The sequence below is a fragment of the Ruditapes philippinarum genome, unplaced genomic scaffold, assembly GCF_026571515.1.
Source record: "Ruditapes philippinarum isolate M1 unplaced genomic scaffold, ASM2657151v2 ctg2844_1_1_1_1, whole genome shotgun sequence".
NCBI classification, from domain to species: Eukaryota; Metazoa; Mollusca; class Bivalvia; order Venerida; family Veneridae; genus Ruditapes; species Ruditapes philippinarum.
In genome coordinates this window covers 124,353-142,173 of record NW_026865574.1, presented here as the reverse complement: position 1 = coordinate 142,173, position 17,821 = coordinate 124,353, and the positions used below count along the sequence as shown (strand labels likewise).

Below are 17,821 nucleotides of genomic sequence, written 5' to 3'. Positions count from 1 at the left end.
AAAAAAAAAAAAATGCCCCTTTTCCCCCAATTTTCCCCCTACACAAAACAAAAAATTTTTGGTAAAGGATAATAATAAAAAAATCTTAAATAGGGAAAATCTTTCTTACATTTCCCCCCGAATTTGAAATGAAATATTGTTTTCGTGTACAATTTTACAATTTAACGTTTCAATACACAATTTGATTTTAAGCGGCAGCGGAAATCACGTCTGCGCATGCTCGAAATAAATTTTTCATAAAATGCTGATTTTTATAAATTATTTCTGAATTAAAAAAGTCTAAAAACACATTTTTATATTTAGATTATAAAAATTAAAACCAATATAAAAACTAAACAAATTAATTTCTCGCACCTGCTCAGGCATGCTAATATTTATTGGGCTTGCCCGAATGGGACCCATATGGGTCCCTCATGGCTTGTTATATATGTTAATGCTACGATTATTATAAAAGATAATTAGCAATTTATGCCAAGGTGGTCACACTATAGCTCAAAGTAAACAAGTTCTAAAGAAATAAATAAACGAAAAATCGTTTTTCCTTTATAGTGCTGTAATATGGGTCCAATATGGGCGTACCCAAATGGACTTGCCCATATTTGGTCCCATATAGGTCCAATATGGGCATACCCATATGGGCTTGCCTAGATATAGCCCATATGGGTCCCATATATGCATGTTTGCTGGGTATAGGTTGCATGTAATAAATTCGTGTACTTGTAATATACCAGGATGAATTCCATTGACAAGAAAAAATAAATCTTGTTCCGTTCCGTTCCGTATAATATCATTAATCCTATAGGATATTTATACTTTGCGGAACGAAATGGAATAGCTGTTTACAGTCTCGAAGATTTTATCAAATTTTAAAAAGTTTATTAGAGATGGGTATTCAGACGGTTCAGTTCGAAAAAGCCCTTGATCGACTGTTCGCTAGGCAATTTCAATATTTCATTATTATTATTTAATATATTTACATATTAGTAAAAAAATGCTGTGCCCCGTGTGGTGCCTCAATGTTTGTCCCGTTCCGTTTCGTTCCGTTCCGCAAAGTATAAATAGCCGATATACCGACAGAGCTTTATCCAAATGTTGACAAGTGTCTGCATTTCCTTCCAGCAATGCCAGTGCTGAACGTTCATTCATCAGCTGAAAAAGGCTAAAGACTTTCTAGCGCTCAACGATGACCACTGGTCACCTCTCTGGCTTAGGACTTTTGCAGATCCATAGAGACAGGGTGATCTTGGCCGACGTTGTTGTAGATAAATTTGTGTTTGTCACTTTTATTTGCTGACACGTACGTCATTTGTTTGCGTCTGTTTATTCAATGTATATCCTTATTTAACGTTTATCAAATACCTTGAAATATTATTATACGATCTAGCTATTATATCTAAGACGTTCTCTAAATCACGTCACATATAACACAAGTCATATCATTACATAAAAAGTTATTAATGATAATATTAAATTCCTTCGGACTTCATTTTGTAATTTTATGGACCTCAAATGGGCATGAAAATGCATAATGTTAACATCTCTAAATGGTGAAAATCAATGAGCTTCCGGGGGATTCGCCCCCTGGACTCTGCCCTGGACCTGCAAGGGGGCCTAAAGCGGCCCCCTTAACCCCCTGACTGAGCGTGCGTAATATTGATTTCGGCCAAGCTACGCCCCTGATTACAAAATAAATATGATTGTATTAGCCTATAAATCGTGACAAAAAACAACAAAAAAACGAGAACTTATCAGATACCCTTAGTTTATGATGTTCAATAAGTGTCTAATATATGATATGATTATAACACTGGCAATAGCTTTCGCAGAAGCAGTGGGTCCATCGCAGCGGTTTTATCATGGCCGTTTGCTGTTGTCGGTAAGTATATGACTGAATTTTGTTTTATGTATCACCTCTAAATCAAAGAACAACAATGGCATCTCATACACAACAGGTTAATTGCCTGTTCAACTCAAGATGAGTTAGAAAAGAAAACCAACAATCTCGTACAAAAACATCGGAATTTGCATTCTGATTTTAAAAGAAATTTAAGTCAGACAGGTATGTTATGCATATACATGTAGTTATGCCAAGGATAGGAACAATAATTCTATCAATAAGTCATACTCATGATAAACAAAAACATGTTGATGATAGAGATTTATTTAACTGAAGCTTTAAGTAGGTTTAAAGCTCATGACTTTAAAAACTTAGTAATTTGATAATTCCTTTTGTTTCTCTTTTCTTTTGAGGCCCCAACTGGGTAACCCCGTTTATTCACCCCGTAATAGCTATGAGAGGGCCGGGGTCATCCCCCACATACCTTACATTATTTATACATGCAAATCATATTGTAATTTGATAATTCCAAATTTATAAACTGCATTTCAATTTATGTCTTACCAAACTTGTCATACCATTTCTATAATTGGACTTTTTATCATTGAAAAGTTTATGCAAATGAAACATAAAATGATATCAAAAAATTGTTATACCGGTACCAGACAGAAATTTATATAAGATTCAAATGTCAGCAAGACCTTTGAATATGTATTATATAAGAAATTGTAAGAATCCATTAATGACATAATTGAGCCATGCCACGACAAAACCAACATAGTGCATTTGCGACCAGCATGTATCCAGACCAGCCTGCGCATCCCCGCAGTCTGATCAGGATCCATGCTGTTCGCTATCAGTTTCTCTACTTGTAATAGGGTTGATAAGGGAACAGCATAGTCCTGATCAGACTACACAGATGCGCAGACTGGTATGGATACATACTGGTCGCAAACCCATTATGTTGGTTTTGTCATGGCACGGCTTTATTTTCCAAAGGCGGCAGACAAAGAACACCTGCCCTTTCCTTCCTTACAGAGGCTGTTATGACCGTTTTAGGGAAGTGTCCGTGTGGCTGGGGTATGTTTGGCAGAGCATACAGATTCCACCATGATGGCCATAGTTGACAACAGGTGATTTATATTTTGATGTTCAATTTCTTCCTATTTTTTTAAAATGAGTATGCATACCAAATATTTCAATATTCAAATCATATATAAACAATTATACTAATTTAATGTACATGTAGGCTCATGGAAGCAGTGACATTATGATCATAAAATTTATAAGGGTTATCACAGGAGTACCTTGATCAGAAACTTGTATTTGACTCAAGTTAAATTTACTAGGTAAAGATCTTATGAGGCACAGAGATCCATTCTAGTAAAAACCATGAGAGCAAACTTCAAGTTAAAGGTCAAGATTATAGAGGATATTGAATGAGTGTAAGGTTAATACTGAATTTATTGAACAAGTTGAATTAAATTATATTATACCAGCCTCTGACGAGCATAACATTATTTTATTCAAAGAGTTCAATAAATTCATTAATGAATTTAGATTGATCACATACCAAAAGTAAAGACTGTTTAAGGAGAAAAAGAATCATTTTGCCTTGATGGCCTATTAGTTAAATCTAACATTTAAGCCCATCTTATATCACTGTATGGTATGTAACACAAATGAACTTTGTGTCAAAATATATGCACTGCTGAGCAATACCATTTTTACGAAGTCGCAAAAGTGGCAAGGGTATGTGATAAACACCCATAATTACTTAAATAATAATAATTTCTATGTCTATATCTAACTATGAATTACTTTGTATATTTTAACAGTTCTGAAACTACTGTCCAGCTGCCAGAGCAAGAGGTGCAGTCTGAGGAAGTTGTTGTAGGAACCAGGTAATGACATTAATGTCTTAATTACTAATATTGTATCAGAAATAGTCAAACTTAATTTTATAAATATAAAAATGCAAATAAATGTCATTACATTCATTTCTGATGATCAAGTGCATGCCTGATAAATTTGGCTTTATCAGTCACCTTCAACTTTATCAGATACCTCATCAATACATATTGAAATAAAATGAAGAGAATGGAATATTTTTACCTCTTACTAGTTTGAAAATATTAACTTAACAACTCTGAATCAAATAGATTTAAAAAAAAAAATGATATGAATTTGGCATATCACTGCCAATAGGATAGAACTTGCCTGATTCAATCAAATTTACCAGGCTCGGCACGTAAAAATGAACAGCCTCAGCACAACCTTGCCCTCTTTTCTTTTTTCTAAGCCTTGCCTGATAAATATTGTTATATCAGACACTAGTATGGTATTCTTTATTCATTTGTAGACAAACTGTTTATACTACTCTCTTTATACCATGTCCAAGTTTTTTTTCAAGTAGTATAATTCTTGATACTTTAGGGAGATAATAAAAAAAATTAAGTGAAGCTGAAGTTTCAATTATACTGCAATTCTTCTCACTGGTATCCCCGCACCTACTATTGTTGTGTGAAGTTACATTGAAATATAATTGATAGCTTAAAATCATATCTGGACAGCCGGTGTTAAGTATATTATAATCAGTAGAGTTAAATTAAAAAAGTTCAGTAAGGTGCAAGTATGATTCTTTGATAAGTCACTTCTTCTCACTTGTCTTTATCAATATGTCAAGTTCAAATAGGGATCTGCAGGACACATGTAACGGCCGGCGGAAAAGGTGACGACGTTAGGCTCTCTTCTATTCGGGAAGCACAAAATATAGTTTCAGTAAAGTTTGTGTTGATTAACAAGCAAACTGAATTATATTATTTGCAGGTCTCCGTTGCCAGTGAGTACAAAAAGCAAGTACTTCACAACAAAATCTACTAATCACTGTGAGATATGTTGTAATTCGAAACAAGAACTTCACCAACTGAAAAAAAAGAAAATTAGAACATGAAATTGAACTCCTTCAAAAGAAACTACATGTACAAGAAGAATAATTATTAGTGATTAAATCTTAAGTTACAAGGATCATTCAAAACTTTATTTCACATACAGGTTTCCTCATTTTTATCCTACTTTAACAACAGCGATCAGTGATCACATGTGTCGCCTCATGATAGCCAAATGCATGACATTACTCGGCATATGTGAGTAAAAAATGACTTAAGATCAAAATGAGCTAATGAAACATGAAATAAATAGGAAATTTGAGCCGCGTCACAACAAAACCAACATAGTGCATTTGCGACCAGCATCCCAGCAGTCTGATCAGGATCCATGCTGTTCACTTACCAACCCTATTACAAGTAGAGAAACTGATAGCGAACAGCAAGTTTCCTGATCAGACTGCGAAGACTGAGATATCTTTCACTTGTAAACTGGAATAAAATGTCAGTGTAAAGCATTGTCAGTGTATCAAAAGGGAAATTACCTTTCAAAAGTAAGTTTCTGCAACATAGTCTCTGTACTTCAAACCATCCTGAGGACCACTATGCACTATAGTTGGAGGTTGATTGTGATCATTATGCAAAATATCTAATGGCATTGGAATATTTCTGGATTTGCATAAGTTGTGCAATACTCCACAACATACAATCAGTCTGTAATAATCCATTAAAATATTATTATCTACACAAGATTACTACATGTATATGAATTTGTTGTTTCTTATGCAAGAGTCATTGTTAAAATATACATTTTTATTTTATCAAAGTATTATTATTATAACTACTTTTGTCGCTTTTGAACTAATATTGTCTAACAAACATGTACTTATTATTGATATATTGAATTTTTAAAAAAAGAAGTTAACATGTTTATTAACATGACTGTAGTAAGGGCAGGTTTATAAGAAGTTAAAGTACTTACTTGCATACTTTCTCTGGATTCATTTTAATCTCGGAATGTAAGACACCCCAGCGCCCTTTCAGTTGGCCAATGCCTCTCTCAACTTTAGCTCTTGTTGATTTATGTGCACTGAAACAAATTCAACATAGTAAGAGTAAAATTCTTATGAAAAAATCTAGACATAAAATAATTATAAAAAATGTTTTTGTTGGTTTTTTTGTTGATTTTTTGTTCGATCTAATAATTATTAAAAATAGATTTTTTGTTAAATATATTACTTACTGTTTAATAATTTTACCTGAGACTAGATCTATATATTTATGAATTAAAATATTTTGCATGCTAAATATTTTGTACAAAAATAATATGAGCCACTCCACGACAAAACCAACATAATGGGTTTGCTTACAAACCCTATAGCAAGTAGAGAAACTGATAGCGAACAGCATGGATCCTGATCAGACTGCGCAGATGCGCAGGCTGGTCTGGATCCATGCTGGTCGCAAACGCACTATGTTGGTTTTGTTGTGACGCGGCTCATATTGTTTTAGAAGTACAATGTGATAGAAATAAGTGGTTCTCCTTTTTACAACATTATGTCACTGACTCATAATGAATAAATTTACAAGCATAATAATTATGTACCGGTAATTAAGTACTTGTTATATACATAAAACATAAGTGTCAAGATATATAATTTATCTGGTTCTTCTATATATACTTTATCAAGTCACTGCACCTGTTATACTGAGTTTGAGATCCTTGCTGGGGATTAAGGTAAGGGGTGAGGAGCCATCTTTCACAGGGATAACCACTATCACCTAATAGATAGTGGTCACCAGGTGGTAAATGACCACCTTCCATTAATGCCCACACACCACTCTCCCTCAAAATTCTGCTATCGGGCACAGATCCCGGCCATCTTGCCACTATATCTATTATTCTATCATTGGGATCAAAAACAACCTGAAAATGAGCATTGGAGGTTTCTTATTTTTGTAAACAGCTATGAAGCACTAACAAAGATAGAAAAATTATCAAGATAGAAAAATTATCAAATTACTTGATATCGTCTATTGATTTTTGGTTTGCTTGGTTCATTTGAAAATATTTTAAAATAATATAAAAGATGAGCAAATTAATTACAATGTATTACTATGCCCCCTTTCGAGGAAGAGGGGATATATTGTTTTGCTACTGTCGATAGGTTGGTTGGTCTATCCGTTTGTAGACCACATGGTTTCCGCTGATTATCTTCAAAAATCTTTATCACAAAAACTTCATATTTCACATACTGATTGGTCATAACTAGTGGATGACCCCTATTGATTTTGGGATCACTAGGTCAAGGTCACAGGGGCCTTGAATGTTTGTATGGTTTCCGCTCATTATCTTAGTTACTATTTATCACAATTATCTTAGTTACTATTTATCACAAAGTCTTCATATTTCACATAGTGATTGGTCATAACTAGTAGATGACCCAGATTGATTTTGGGGTCAAAGGTCACAGGGGCCTTGAATGTTAGTAATATTTTCGCTCATTATCTTGAAAGCTATTTATCACAAAGTCTTCATATTTCACATAGTGATTGGTCATAACTAGTAGATGCCCCTATTGATTTTGGGGTCACTAGCTCTAAGGTCAAGGTCACCTGGGTTTTAAATACCAGAATGGTTTTCGCTTATTATCTTGAAAACTATCACAAAGTCTTAAAGTTTCTCATATTGATTGGTTATAACTATTAGATGACCCCTTTTGATTTTGTGGTAACTAGGTTGCAGGTCAAAGTCACAGGTGCCTTAAATGTCGGAATGGTTTGCGCTCATTATCATGATCACTATGTCAAAGGTCAAGGTCACAGGGGCCTTGAATGTTAGAATCGTTCCCGCTCATTATCATGAAAAGAATTTATCACAAAGTCTTCATATTGTACAAATTGAATGGCCAGATATTGATCGGTTATTTTATAGTTAGTGGGCCATTTTTTTATTTTTTTCTGTAACTGAACGCTTTCAAGTACCCATTTATGGCAAGTTTCTATAACAAAATTACAAATAATGTGAGTCAAGGGCTAGAAAGATATCGTTCGACATTTCTTGTTCAATCATTATTGCTCTAAAAAAGCTGACATGAATTATCAAGATTCTAGTCCCTGCATATTTATCTGATAATTGTTATGACCACAGAAGGCATAATTTAAACAATCTTGGTAGAACTAAGTAATTGTACCTGAGTATTGATGCTATGATAGTTCATTCTGTTAACATACACCCCTTTGTTCTGTGTTGGTCCTTGTATCTGCACATGAGTGCCATCTATAACACCAAACACATTGGGGAAGCTGGCTGTGCCATAAAATTGCCTTTCCAAATCTTGTAATTCTTGTTGTGTTTTGGGAAATTTTATGTATGTTTGTACAATATGAGGTCTGCTCAATGCATGTATTACTTGTGAAATAACTCTAGACACAGATGACTGTGATATGCCATGAATATCTGCATCATTTAATTGAATCTCTCCAGATGCAAAGTACCTTAAAGCAATCTTAACTTTCTGTAAAAGTGTGATGGTATTTTTCCTCTCAGTTTTCGGCTGCAGATCTTCTCTTAGCAGTTCAGTTAGAAACAAAATGCCATCCTTGTCTAACCCGTATCTGCTGATCACTTCCTCGTTTGTCAAATCTCCAAAATCAGCCATTTTTCTACAGTTATCAATAAGAAAATAAAAATTATACAAATTCAAATGTGTTTTTTATTCCCAAACTTGTTGTTACCAAGCTTAAACATTACAATAAATAACTGTTATTTTTTAAAGTGAAAATTATAAGCCATAACTGTAATAAAATATAATACTCTTAATGGCATGAAATAACATTTTTTAATATAAATATCAATCATATAACTTGAACATTGGTTGCCACAATCTCTTTGGTGTTAATATAAAATATCCTGTCATTTTCATATATGGTCAAGCATAGTGTGGATTTAACCAGGGTGATCGCAAAACTTTGACAAATGATTTACTCCATACTCAAGACTGCACTAAAACAGACTTTAAACTGGATTTTGCCATTCATGAAATGTGCATAAAACTTTGCAATAGATTGTTCTTGGACTTCAGAAATGAAGCACATTCAACAGGCTGGTGAAAATGCCTGATCTGGCTTAAGACATAAAATACTATATTTTCAGAAAAATAATTAATATGTTTCTTTCTAACTTGTTTTGTTTATTAAGCATTTATATATGATACAAATCAAAATAAAATTTTTTTGGTTATCTTTTATTTTCTTAGAATTATTTCCCTTTTTCTGGAAACTAAATATTTGAAGTTCATAAAAATTATGTTGTTATGTTAAATTCTTATTAGAAATGTGTCAATCAACTTTATTTTGCTCTAGATTATTGCGCCAGTACCTTTAATATTCTATATATTTTGATTAAAAATTCTGTTTCTGGCATTTATAGTTTGACAATTCTTTGACATTATACTTTGAAATTTTCTCTGAAAACTGACTGAAATGTATGCTGACAGGTGTTGGCGCAATGAATTAGAGCATACTGGGCAGGAACCAGTTTCCGGACAGAATTAGAGTTTTTTTAATTGTCTATTTTTTAATAATAAACATGCATTAGAAAAATTAACATACCAAAAACCTGAGCTCTAACTACATCCGATAACACAATTAATACTGCCTGGTGACGTAAGCAATGTACAAACTGAAGGGTTAAATTAGGTCATCAAAAGTGTAAATTGTTCACTCTTGCAGAACCAGTTTCCGGACATATATTAAGCTGCTATTCATATCTGTTTTTAACTGATAATTATTCTAATATAACAAAAAATTTCTTCTCACATATTAGCTTTCTTATATAATTAAGCTGATTTACTGAAAAATGTTTATGATAGGAAAATTAACGATCACGTGATGGGTCTCGGATTGACTGAAAAGTGAAATGGATATTTTTGTGTGTACGGCAGCAACGAAGTGGGAAAGTGGAGGAAACCTAGCTAAACACCGTTTTCCGATACGTCTGGGAAATCACACCCAATGAACTTCAAATGAAGTACATTGTGCATTTATTGCTACCCCGAATTATATCCTGAAATAAACAAAATATTGCGCATGCGCAGAACAAATTACATGCCCCAAAGGGATGTAAGGCTGTTTTTAAAACACAGGTAAGATAATAGATATCCTCACGAAATTTTAATGATGTATCAACTTGAAAGGAAGTTTATTTTCTCAAACAATCAAACCAAGCATCTTCATGACATATAATACCGATCGTCATCGATAAAGTTAAAATCAAGCCGTTATAATACTTGTCCGGAAACTGGTATTGTCCGGAAACTGGTTCCTGCCCAGTACAGAAGTTATTTAACCTATTTTGTTTTACACTTTGCAAATGTAACATATTTTTTAAGAACTTCAAAAATTATGTGTTATAAAAAACAGGGATTTTTTTCAGGATTTTGAGAACATGACCCATACCCATGGAATTGGGAATTTCAGTGGTGTTTTGTTAAAAAATGGGAATAATGCATGACCCATACCCATGGAATTGGGAATTTCAGTGGTGTTTTGTTAAAAATTGGGAATATATTATTATGCATGACTGAAATTTTACTTTGATTAAATGGATGCAAACAATAACTGTTAAGGATGGCATCTTCAAGCATTTAAGCACTAGTCTATTACAGTGAAGGAGCCCTTATTTTCAAAGATTTTAGAATTTTTATTCAATATTTTTATTTTGTAACTTTCAATTGGGAATTTTTTCCTGTGAATTTGGAAAATATTATACTATTTTCAATTGGGAATATGACCCAATAACAGCTATAAAATAAGCCAAAAAAAAAATCCCTGTAAAATCATGAAAAAGGGGAAATGACAGTTGCCCAACTTTTTTCTTTCTGTTTTATGTCAAATCTTATTCTCAATAAACAAACAAAGTTTTAAAGAAATACCGGGCAGGGCTCATCCTGGGGGGAAATTTTAGGGAGAAGTGACTTCCTCGCGAAAAATAGGGAGAAGGGAAACAGCCCAATATGTATGCATTTACATGCATGGCTATACATCCTTAACTATAATATAAACACACAATTAAACTATTTATCAGCTATTTACAAGCTTTCTCTACATATTTGTTTATATATTTTCAGGTAGATTTATTGATAATAATGTGTAAAAAAAAATTTGATGAATAAATTAATTTCATACTTTTACTTTCCTCACTTTTAATAGAAGATAAAGTTTCAAAGAAAAACTGCTTACAGAAATTTCTTATATAATCTTGCATGTTGTAATGTCATATTTATGTGCATATAGTTATGCTTATAAAACAATTTTCAAACATTGAAGAATATGTAAAATATGTACTGCAAACATTTGTGCACATTATATTTGATCACTAAAATTATATACATTCATTTCTTATTGAAAATTTTGACTGAGAAATTATAGAAAATAAATTTCTAATTACCTCCCTTTATTTTCATGAAATGCTAAACTCGTAATATCTTTATAAATAATGTTTTTTTGAAATTTACAATATTGATAAATCTTAATCTGAGCGTCATATTTATGACATTAAAACAAATATATATATTGAAACAATAAGAACACTTCTTTCCTGACAAATTGTGTTGTTATATACATGTACACATGATTTACGACCGATATGTAGCATGCCGATCATGATTCGTAGTTTTTCCGGGATGTCGTGCCCACGTGCGTAAGCTGTGTCAAATTTGGCATTTCTACAAAGATAACAATGCCAAACACTCTCACTGTCTGCAACATACCAATCGTAAGATTTTTGCGAATTGGCTTTCTTAAATTTTTGCGTAGAATTTTTGCGTAAGAATCAGTAACTTTCTTTTACTTCTAGGTTTGGGCATTTCGCCCTGTAGCCATAACGTGAGCGACATAACATTTTTTTAATTGATGTTAACGGACTGAAATCATTCAAAACTATGATTAAGTTTTTAATCCGGTCGCTGACCATTAATGAAATTGATTATTTTTAATTGACTAACAGTTTTGTGATAGCCGTGAAAAACCCATTGCAGATCGCCTTTACTCGGGTTAAACACCGCGTGTATATCAACTAGGGAAGATTTGCACGTGTTTAGATGATTGGGGAAAAAACAATCTATAATTATCGCCAAATCCCGTATTAAACTCGCAAAACTGTCGTTTCGGGCCGATGCTCTCGTTATTTACTGTTTAGAGTAGGCGGTCTATCGCTTTGCATACAGGTAGAAGGGTAGTATAAAGCGACGCTCTGATTGGATAATGATAATTAGCAGTTGTCATATGGGCGTATACAATCTCTGCTCTTTACATCGCCAAGTAATTACTCTTTGGGAATTAAGATTTTATCGGCGATTTTGACTTCTCTTTGATCAATTGTGAGAGCGAAATGGAAATATACACGGCGAAGTTTTCGCCTGAATCGCCCTTCCGGATGAGCCCTGCCGGGATATTTATTAATACTTTTCTAGAAATATGATTTTTATGTGGGCATTTTCACCAGCCACTTCAAGGTTCAATATTCTTATTGTTGTCATTTTTATTTTTGTTTATAATAATCCTTTAAACATAGAACTGGAATTGTACTTTCAAATGGTTCATCATTTTACAATGTGAGCTTTGTTGTAATATGAATTTTGGCCTACTTTCACTTTGGAAACAAACAAGGCTGACAAAGCGTAATCACCTTAATAATTGCATTGCATGCTGTTTTATGTCTACTGTAAAGGATAAATTAGAAACATTTAAAAATATTTGATAAAATAATTAATAATTGAATGTAACACATTTGTAATATAGTAATTTTTAACGAATCTGCAAGAATATTGTAAACATTACAAATATCCTACATATCCTACTGTAGCCCACCGGAAGTTCGTGACCATAAGCGCATGAGAAATAAATAAATAAATTACAGATATATAATCAAACTTATGCACTAACCTGTTAAAATTATGTATCTTCTTCCATCAAGTCCAATTTTTAACAAGCAGCATTTTTCAAAACATATTCAATTTCATTTTAAAGTAGGTCATCATCCGCCATATTGAATTCAAATTTTCCCCCAACTTCGTGACATGAAGAGTAGTCTCCCTTGATAGGTCACAGTACACTAATTCACAGACGCTTGGGCCCCAACGTGATACGCCCCTGTAAACACTCTACCAAAACTATTTTAATATTTAAACACGAATGGGACATCTATTACAACGATAAAAATGGTTTTCAAACAATTTTTACATATGTGAAAAAATACCGTATACCATCAAGTCTCAGACAAAACTTAAGATAAAAACAGTTGTAAATTCCACTTAAGTAAATTGCGGATCCTTATCTTAAATCTAAGAAAATTTCTCAAAATTTAAGCAAAATCTTATATTCAATTAAGTAAAAAAATTAACTTAAAATCAGTTGTGAATACGGCCCCATGTTCTTTAAATGACATTAAAATTTCCAAAGCCTACAGCTGAAGCCCAAAGTCACATCTAGTATACCAACTTTCCTTTAACAGCAGTATAAGGAGCTTAATTGGCTCTGGCACAGGAAGCACAATCGCAAAATAATTGCATATGTCATAGGCGATTTTCTTGCCAGTACTAGTACCTAAACTATACGTTTTTTTTTGTTGTTGTTCAAAAACACCATACTTGGGAGCCCTCAGTCACCGAACTATTTGTCCGATTTCATTTCGGATTGACTTTGGATGCTCTACGGTATGGCACAATAGGGGCACAGGGCACTGGTCCAACTATGGCCCAAATTTGCCCGCATCACACAGGTTTTAGTCTTTGTGACTTTTTTCTCCAGCTAGTACTTAAGCATTAATAAACTGTACGTATTTTGTAAACATACACCATTTTCCAAAGCGCAGCGTTACATATATCGTTGCGAATTGTCACACGCGATACATTGGGGCTTTCATATGGCGGTAGTCGCAAAGTAACAGCATGAAAAATAGACACTAGGCTGTCCGGCGATTTCCTCCGGTAGTACTAGTATACAAGTATAAAGTCTTGTAATGAAATCGGTGAACCAAGTTGCTGGCAGGGATTTGCAGTTTTAAATAACCCGGAACGTTTAGCGACACGTACTTTCTCCATTCACATTGTATATTTTGAGCATGAAGAAAATGTCACTAAACGGGTTCAAAAAACAGAGCTTTTACAAAATCTCACTACAGATCGATGCTTGACATTCAGACAAATCCTGACCGATTTAAAAACATTTATTGAGATTTGGCTACAAACGAAGGAATTGCTGCTCAAAATTGCATTTGAGCTCCATATGCGCTGAACAGATCCATAAGTGATATAGAAAACCATCTCACTTCCATATATGTAGCGGATAGTACCCATATGATTAACAATTCACTAATAAAGGATATGTAACTTGGACAATGAACTTTGTAAAGCTATCGTGTCATATAATATGTTTCTATAATAATGTTTACATTCATAAAAATATATATCACTTTAATATTCCACAAGTTATAGTTATAGCGACAGACTGTTATGTGGAAATATCATGGCCTGGTGCGACATCGAAGGTTTTTCTTTACAGAATATGGGCCGAGAACATTGTCTGTAAGGAAAACCCGAGATGCCGCCCCAGGTCATGATATTTCTACATAATAGTCGAGTTCGATATATTATAACTGTTTTATCGCATGATAAACAGAAATGAGAATTTTAATAAACATAAAATTTCAATTTATAATTGGCTTCTCTTCATAAATTTAATTCCCCACTCGGAACCTCGGTTACTTTTTATGTAACGTGTCAATGACCGATATTGTAAACCCCACACCATATGAGCCAATCAGAAGTATGTTGGGTGTTCCTGATTGGTTGGATGACCAAAGACACAGAAAAAGATTACTGTAAATAATTGGGACGCGCCAGTATTACGCTAACCGCCGTTTCATCAGCATTTTTTATGGCATGCCAAAAAAATGATTTTTAACTTTATATCAGCTACAGAGCAGGCATAAAATAAGTCAAATAGGCATTGAACCATAATTGCGAATATGGGCAAGTAGTGAATATGTAAATATTATGCAAGGACGTTCCTTGTTGTGGAAAATTAATATGCAAAGTTTCTTTGATCTTTTACAAAAACTTTATCACTAACTTTCTTACAGCGTCATAACAAATTCAAACGCGATTTACATTACTCCCCTATTAAGCAGACAGTGCAGTCGAGTGAATAATTAGTTAATTAATTAATACATGAATGCATATAAAGGGAATGATTGTCAATAAATCAAAATGAGCAAGGCCTTCCCACCATATCTACGTATTTTCAAAACCTTTCGTATGCAGAATGTCTTTTATCTCTTTCTATATGGATACTATGTTACATGTATTCAAGCTCGTCTCGTGTAAATGTGTCTATTTCGGATAATAATATTTTATTACAGAATGATACACAATAGAATAAATTATAGATTGCTTTATAAAAGTGATGCGTAATTATGTTGCTATTTTTTTTTATATTATGCACATATGGACCTCTTCAGCACATATGGAGCTCAAATGCAATTTTGAGCAGCGATTCCCTTCGTTTATAGCCAAATCTCAATAAATGTTTATATCAGGATTTGTCTGAATGTTAAGCATCGGTCTGTACATAGTGAGATTTCGTAAAATCTCTGGGGTTTTTAGTCTATTTAGTGACATTTTCTTCATTCACATGGCATGTTTTGGACACACCGGATGAAAACTGCATAGAAATCCAAAACAAATAATGGGTAATATAGAAGAGAGTCAGGAGGGTAGAATCACATTTCGATTTTCTTAAAAAAAGGATTGATTTTATATAAATGTTTATAAAGATGAAAACTTACCCTGCGATTGACCTATTTTTACAGTCACATCTGGTGTTATGCTTCACATCTGGTGCAGCGGAAATTCACATATAATTTTTACCGATGGTTATTTTTGAGATACATATGGGGTTCCACTCCCGTGCGGTGGACTCCGCAGAATTTATGTACTAACAGAACAATCGCAGATCGATCTGTAGGAAGCTGATACCTAGTGACAATGTTTCTTTGACTAGTGCAATGATGTAAAAGAAGGCAAATTTCAACAAAAACCACCACGATAGCCTAAGGGAGGTGGTGTACTGTTCTTATTGTCGTGAGCTCCCAAAAGCCTCAATGCTTTTGCACTGGCGTATTCCATAGGAAATCCAACCAAAGGGTAGATCATTGTAAGCCCCTGAAAATGGTGTGTGTTTTGCACAATTATTCACAGGAAGAATATAAATGGTCGTAATGCCTGAAGCCATGCCATGCGGCATCTGACGTTCAGTAAGTTATATTGCCTTTAAGTGAAGTCTTCAAGCAATTGCACCGACAAATTTGCAATCAAATCGGACCAACTGGCCGGAAGATGATGTATTATTTTACAAAAACACGTAGGATTTATAAACTAAAACGACTAAATATAGCGCGCGCATCTTGCGGCTATGTTTAGTGTACACTCTCCACGCGTTTTCTATTCCCGTAAATGTGATTCTATGATGTACTGCACTGGCTAATTCGCAACGAAATCTGATAAATGGGATGTCACACGAGGCTCTTAAAAATGGTACTTTTTACGATCATTCTTGCATACATATAATTTATATAATACAGCAGAAGAAATCGTCGATCGGGCTAAAACGGGGCTTGCCGTTCGGGCTTGAGTTGATAAATCGAGTTTGATCTTTGGCCCATCGAAGCAGGCCTTATATAACTGTTAAGGGAGCCTACATACTTTTGCATTTGCCAATCCGATGGACTCCGGGAAATTCTGCTTTTTACGACAATTTGTAAAGAGAAGCAATTATTGTCTCACGCCGTTGCTATATATGCGGGCATCTAGCGACTATGTTTGCTAAGGCAGCATCATGTGCTTAATGTTGCCATAAAGTGGAGCCTCCAAGCTATTGTACTGGCTAATCCTCGGGTAAATCGGGCTTTCAATTATATTAACCCTAACCACATTTAATAAATTCGAATCTGGACAGAACCCACTCATCTTTTTTGAGGGAAACTTCAAAATTCGCACCTACTAAATGAATAGACAGTGTAGACCAGACAGCACTGGTCGCATGGGTATATTCATTTGCTGTCAGTAGGCTAAGCCAACAAGACCACTATACCTACAAATGTATATTTGTCTGAGTAATCAAAAATAATCTTTCAATTAGCGTGGAGACCCAATCAAATAACATGTCTGAAAAAATGTTTTATCTTCCTTTAATCAAGTGGCCCCAAGGGCAGCAAATTTTGACCCCAGACGTACGAGTTGCATCAACTTTTCAGACGTTCACAAGGTACATGTAATGTTGCATGCTAAATATCTTGGCTCTTGGCATTGTAGTTTCACAAATAAGACTGAAATTTGTTTTCTCATACAAGACTAGATCAACCAAGTGACACCTAGGGCAAGGTCAGTATTGACCCAAGGTGCATGATTAATACCAGTTAATTTGAGGTTCTCTAAGTGATGTTATATGTCAAATATCTTTGGGCATTGTAGTTTCACACAATTAGTCTCATATATGTTTTAGTCTAAATCAAGTGATTCCTGGGGCGGGGCAAATGTTGAACCAAGGAGCACGATTCATTTCAGTTTTGCAAAGGTCAATAAGGCAATGCGACATGCTAATATATCTAAGCTTTTTACAGTAGTCATTGTAGTTTCATTTAATGAAACGTGTAGGCCTTTTTCATACAAGTCTATATAAATCAAGAAATTCCTGGTTTTGGTCTCAGGACGCCCAAACCTTTGTTACGCACATCGCCCCATTATATGTAATATTTCTGCCAATAGGTTTCAATTTTTCCCATCAGTTCAAACGATACAGAGTAGAAATGATACAAGGTGACTAAGTGTGACCTTGACCTAAGGAAGGTCAAATCTGCGCTCTGCATATCTTCTCATTCTTGTTAACATTTCTACCAAGTAATTACAATTTCCTTACAAAAGTTCAAATGATACAGACCAGACACGAAAACTGTTAAAAGACAGACAGATGCACCACCAGTTGCAAAACATTATAGCCAAATTTTTTTTAGGCATATTAGAGACAAGCAACTCTCGAA

General features: G+C 34.1%; 1 protein-coding gene and 1 long non-coding RNA gene across 4 annotated transcripts; one reads left to right on the top strand and one right to left on the bottom strand.

The window, feature by feature from the left end:
- Positions 1 to 1,749: 1,749 nt before the first annotated feature.
- LOC132729610 (uncharacterized) lies at positions 1,750 to 3,788 on the top strand. Its single transcript, XR_009625644.1, has 3 exons — positions 1,750 to 1,876; positions 2,837 to 2,970; positions 3,676 to 3,788. It is a non-coding gene; the product is annotated as an uncharacterized LOC132729610 (long non-coding RNA).
- Positions 3,623 to 12,816, bottom strand: LOC132729609 (putative nuclease HARBI1). Of its 3 annotated transcripts, none has more exons than XM_060715393.1 (6): positions 12,670 to 12,816; positions 7,917 to 8,388; positions 6,423 to 6,649; positions 5,705 to 5,812; positions 5,268 to 5,436; positions 3,623 to 4,763 (listed from the first exon to the last, which is right to left on the bottom strand). In XM_060715393.1, exons 2-5 carry the CDS (start codon positions 8,382 to 8,384, stop codon positions 5,271 to 5,273), a joined length of 969 nt encoding a protein of 322 aa, XP_060571376.1. In that variant the 5' UTR covers positions 8,385 to 8,388; positions 12,670 to 12,816; the 3' UTR covers positions 3,623 to 4,763; positions 5,268 to 5,270. The 3 variants fall into 3 exon arrangements, with proteins under 3 accessions (XP_060571376.1, XP_060571377.1, XP_060571375.1); XM_060715394.1 differs by lacking the exon at positions 12,670 to 12,816 and adding an exon at positions 12,595 to 12,609; XM_060715392.1 differs by lacking the exon at positions 12,670 to 12,816 and adding an exon at positions 12,413 to 12,441.
- Between the last annotated feature and the right edge of the window lie 5,005 nt (positions 12,817 to 17,821).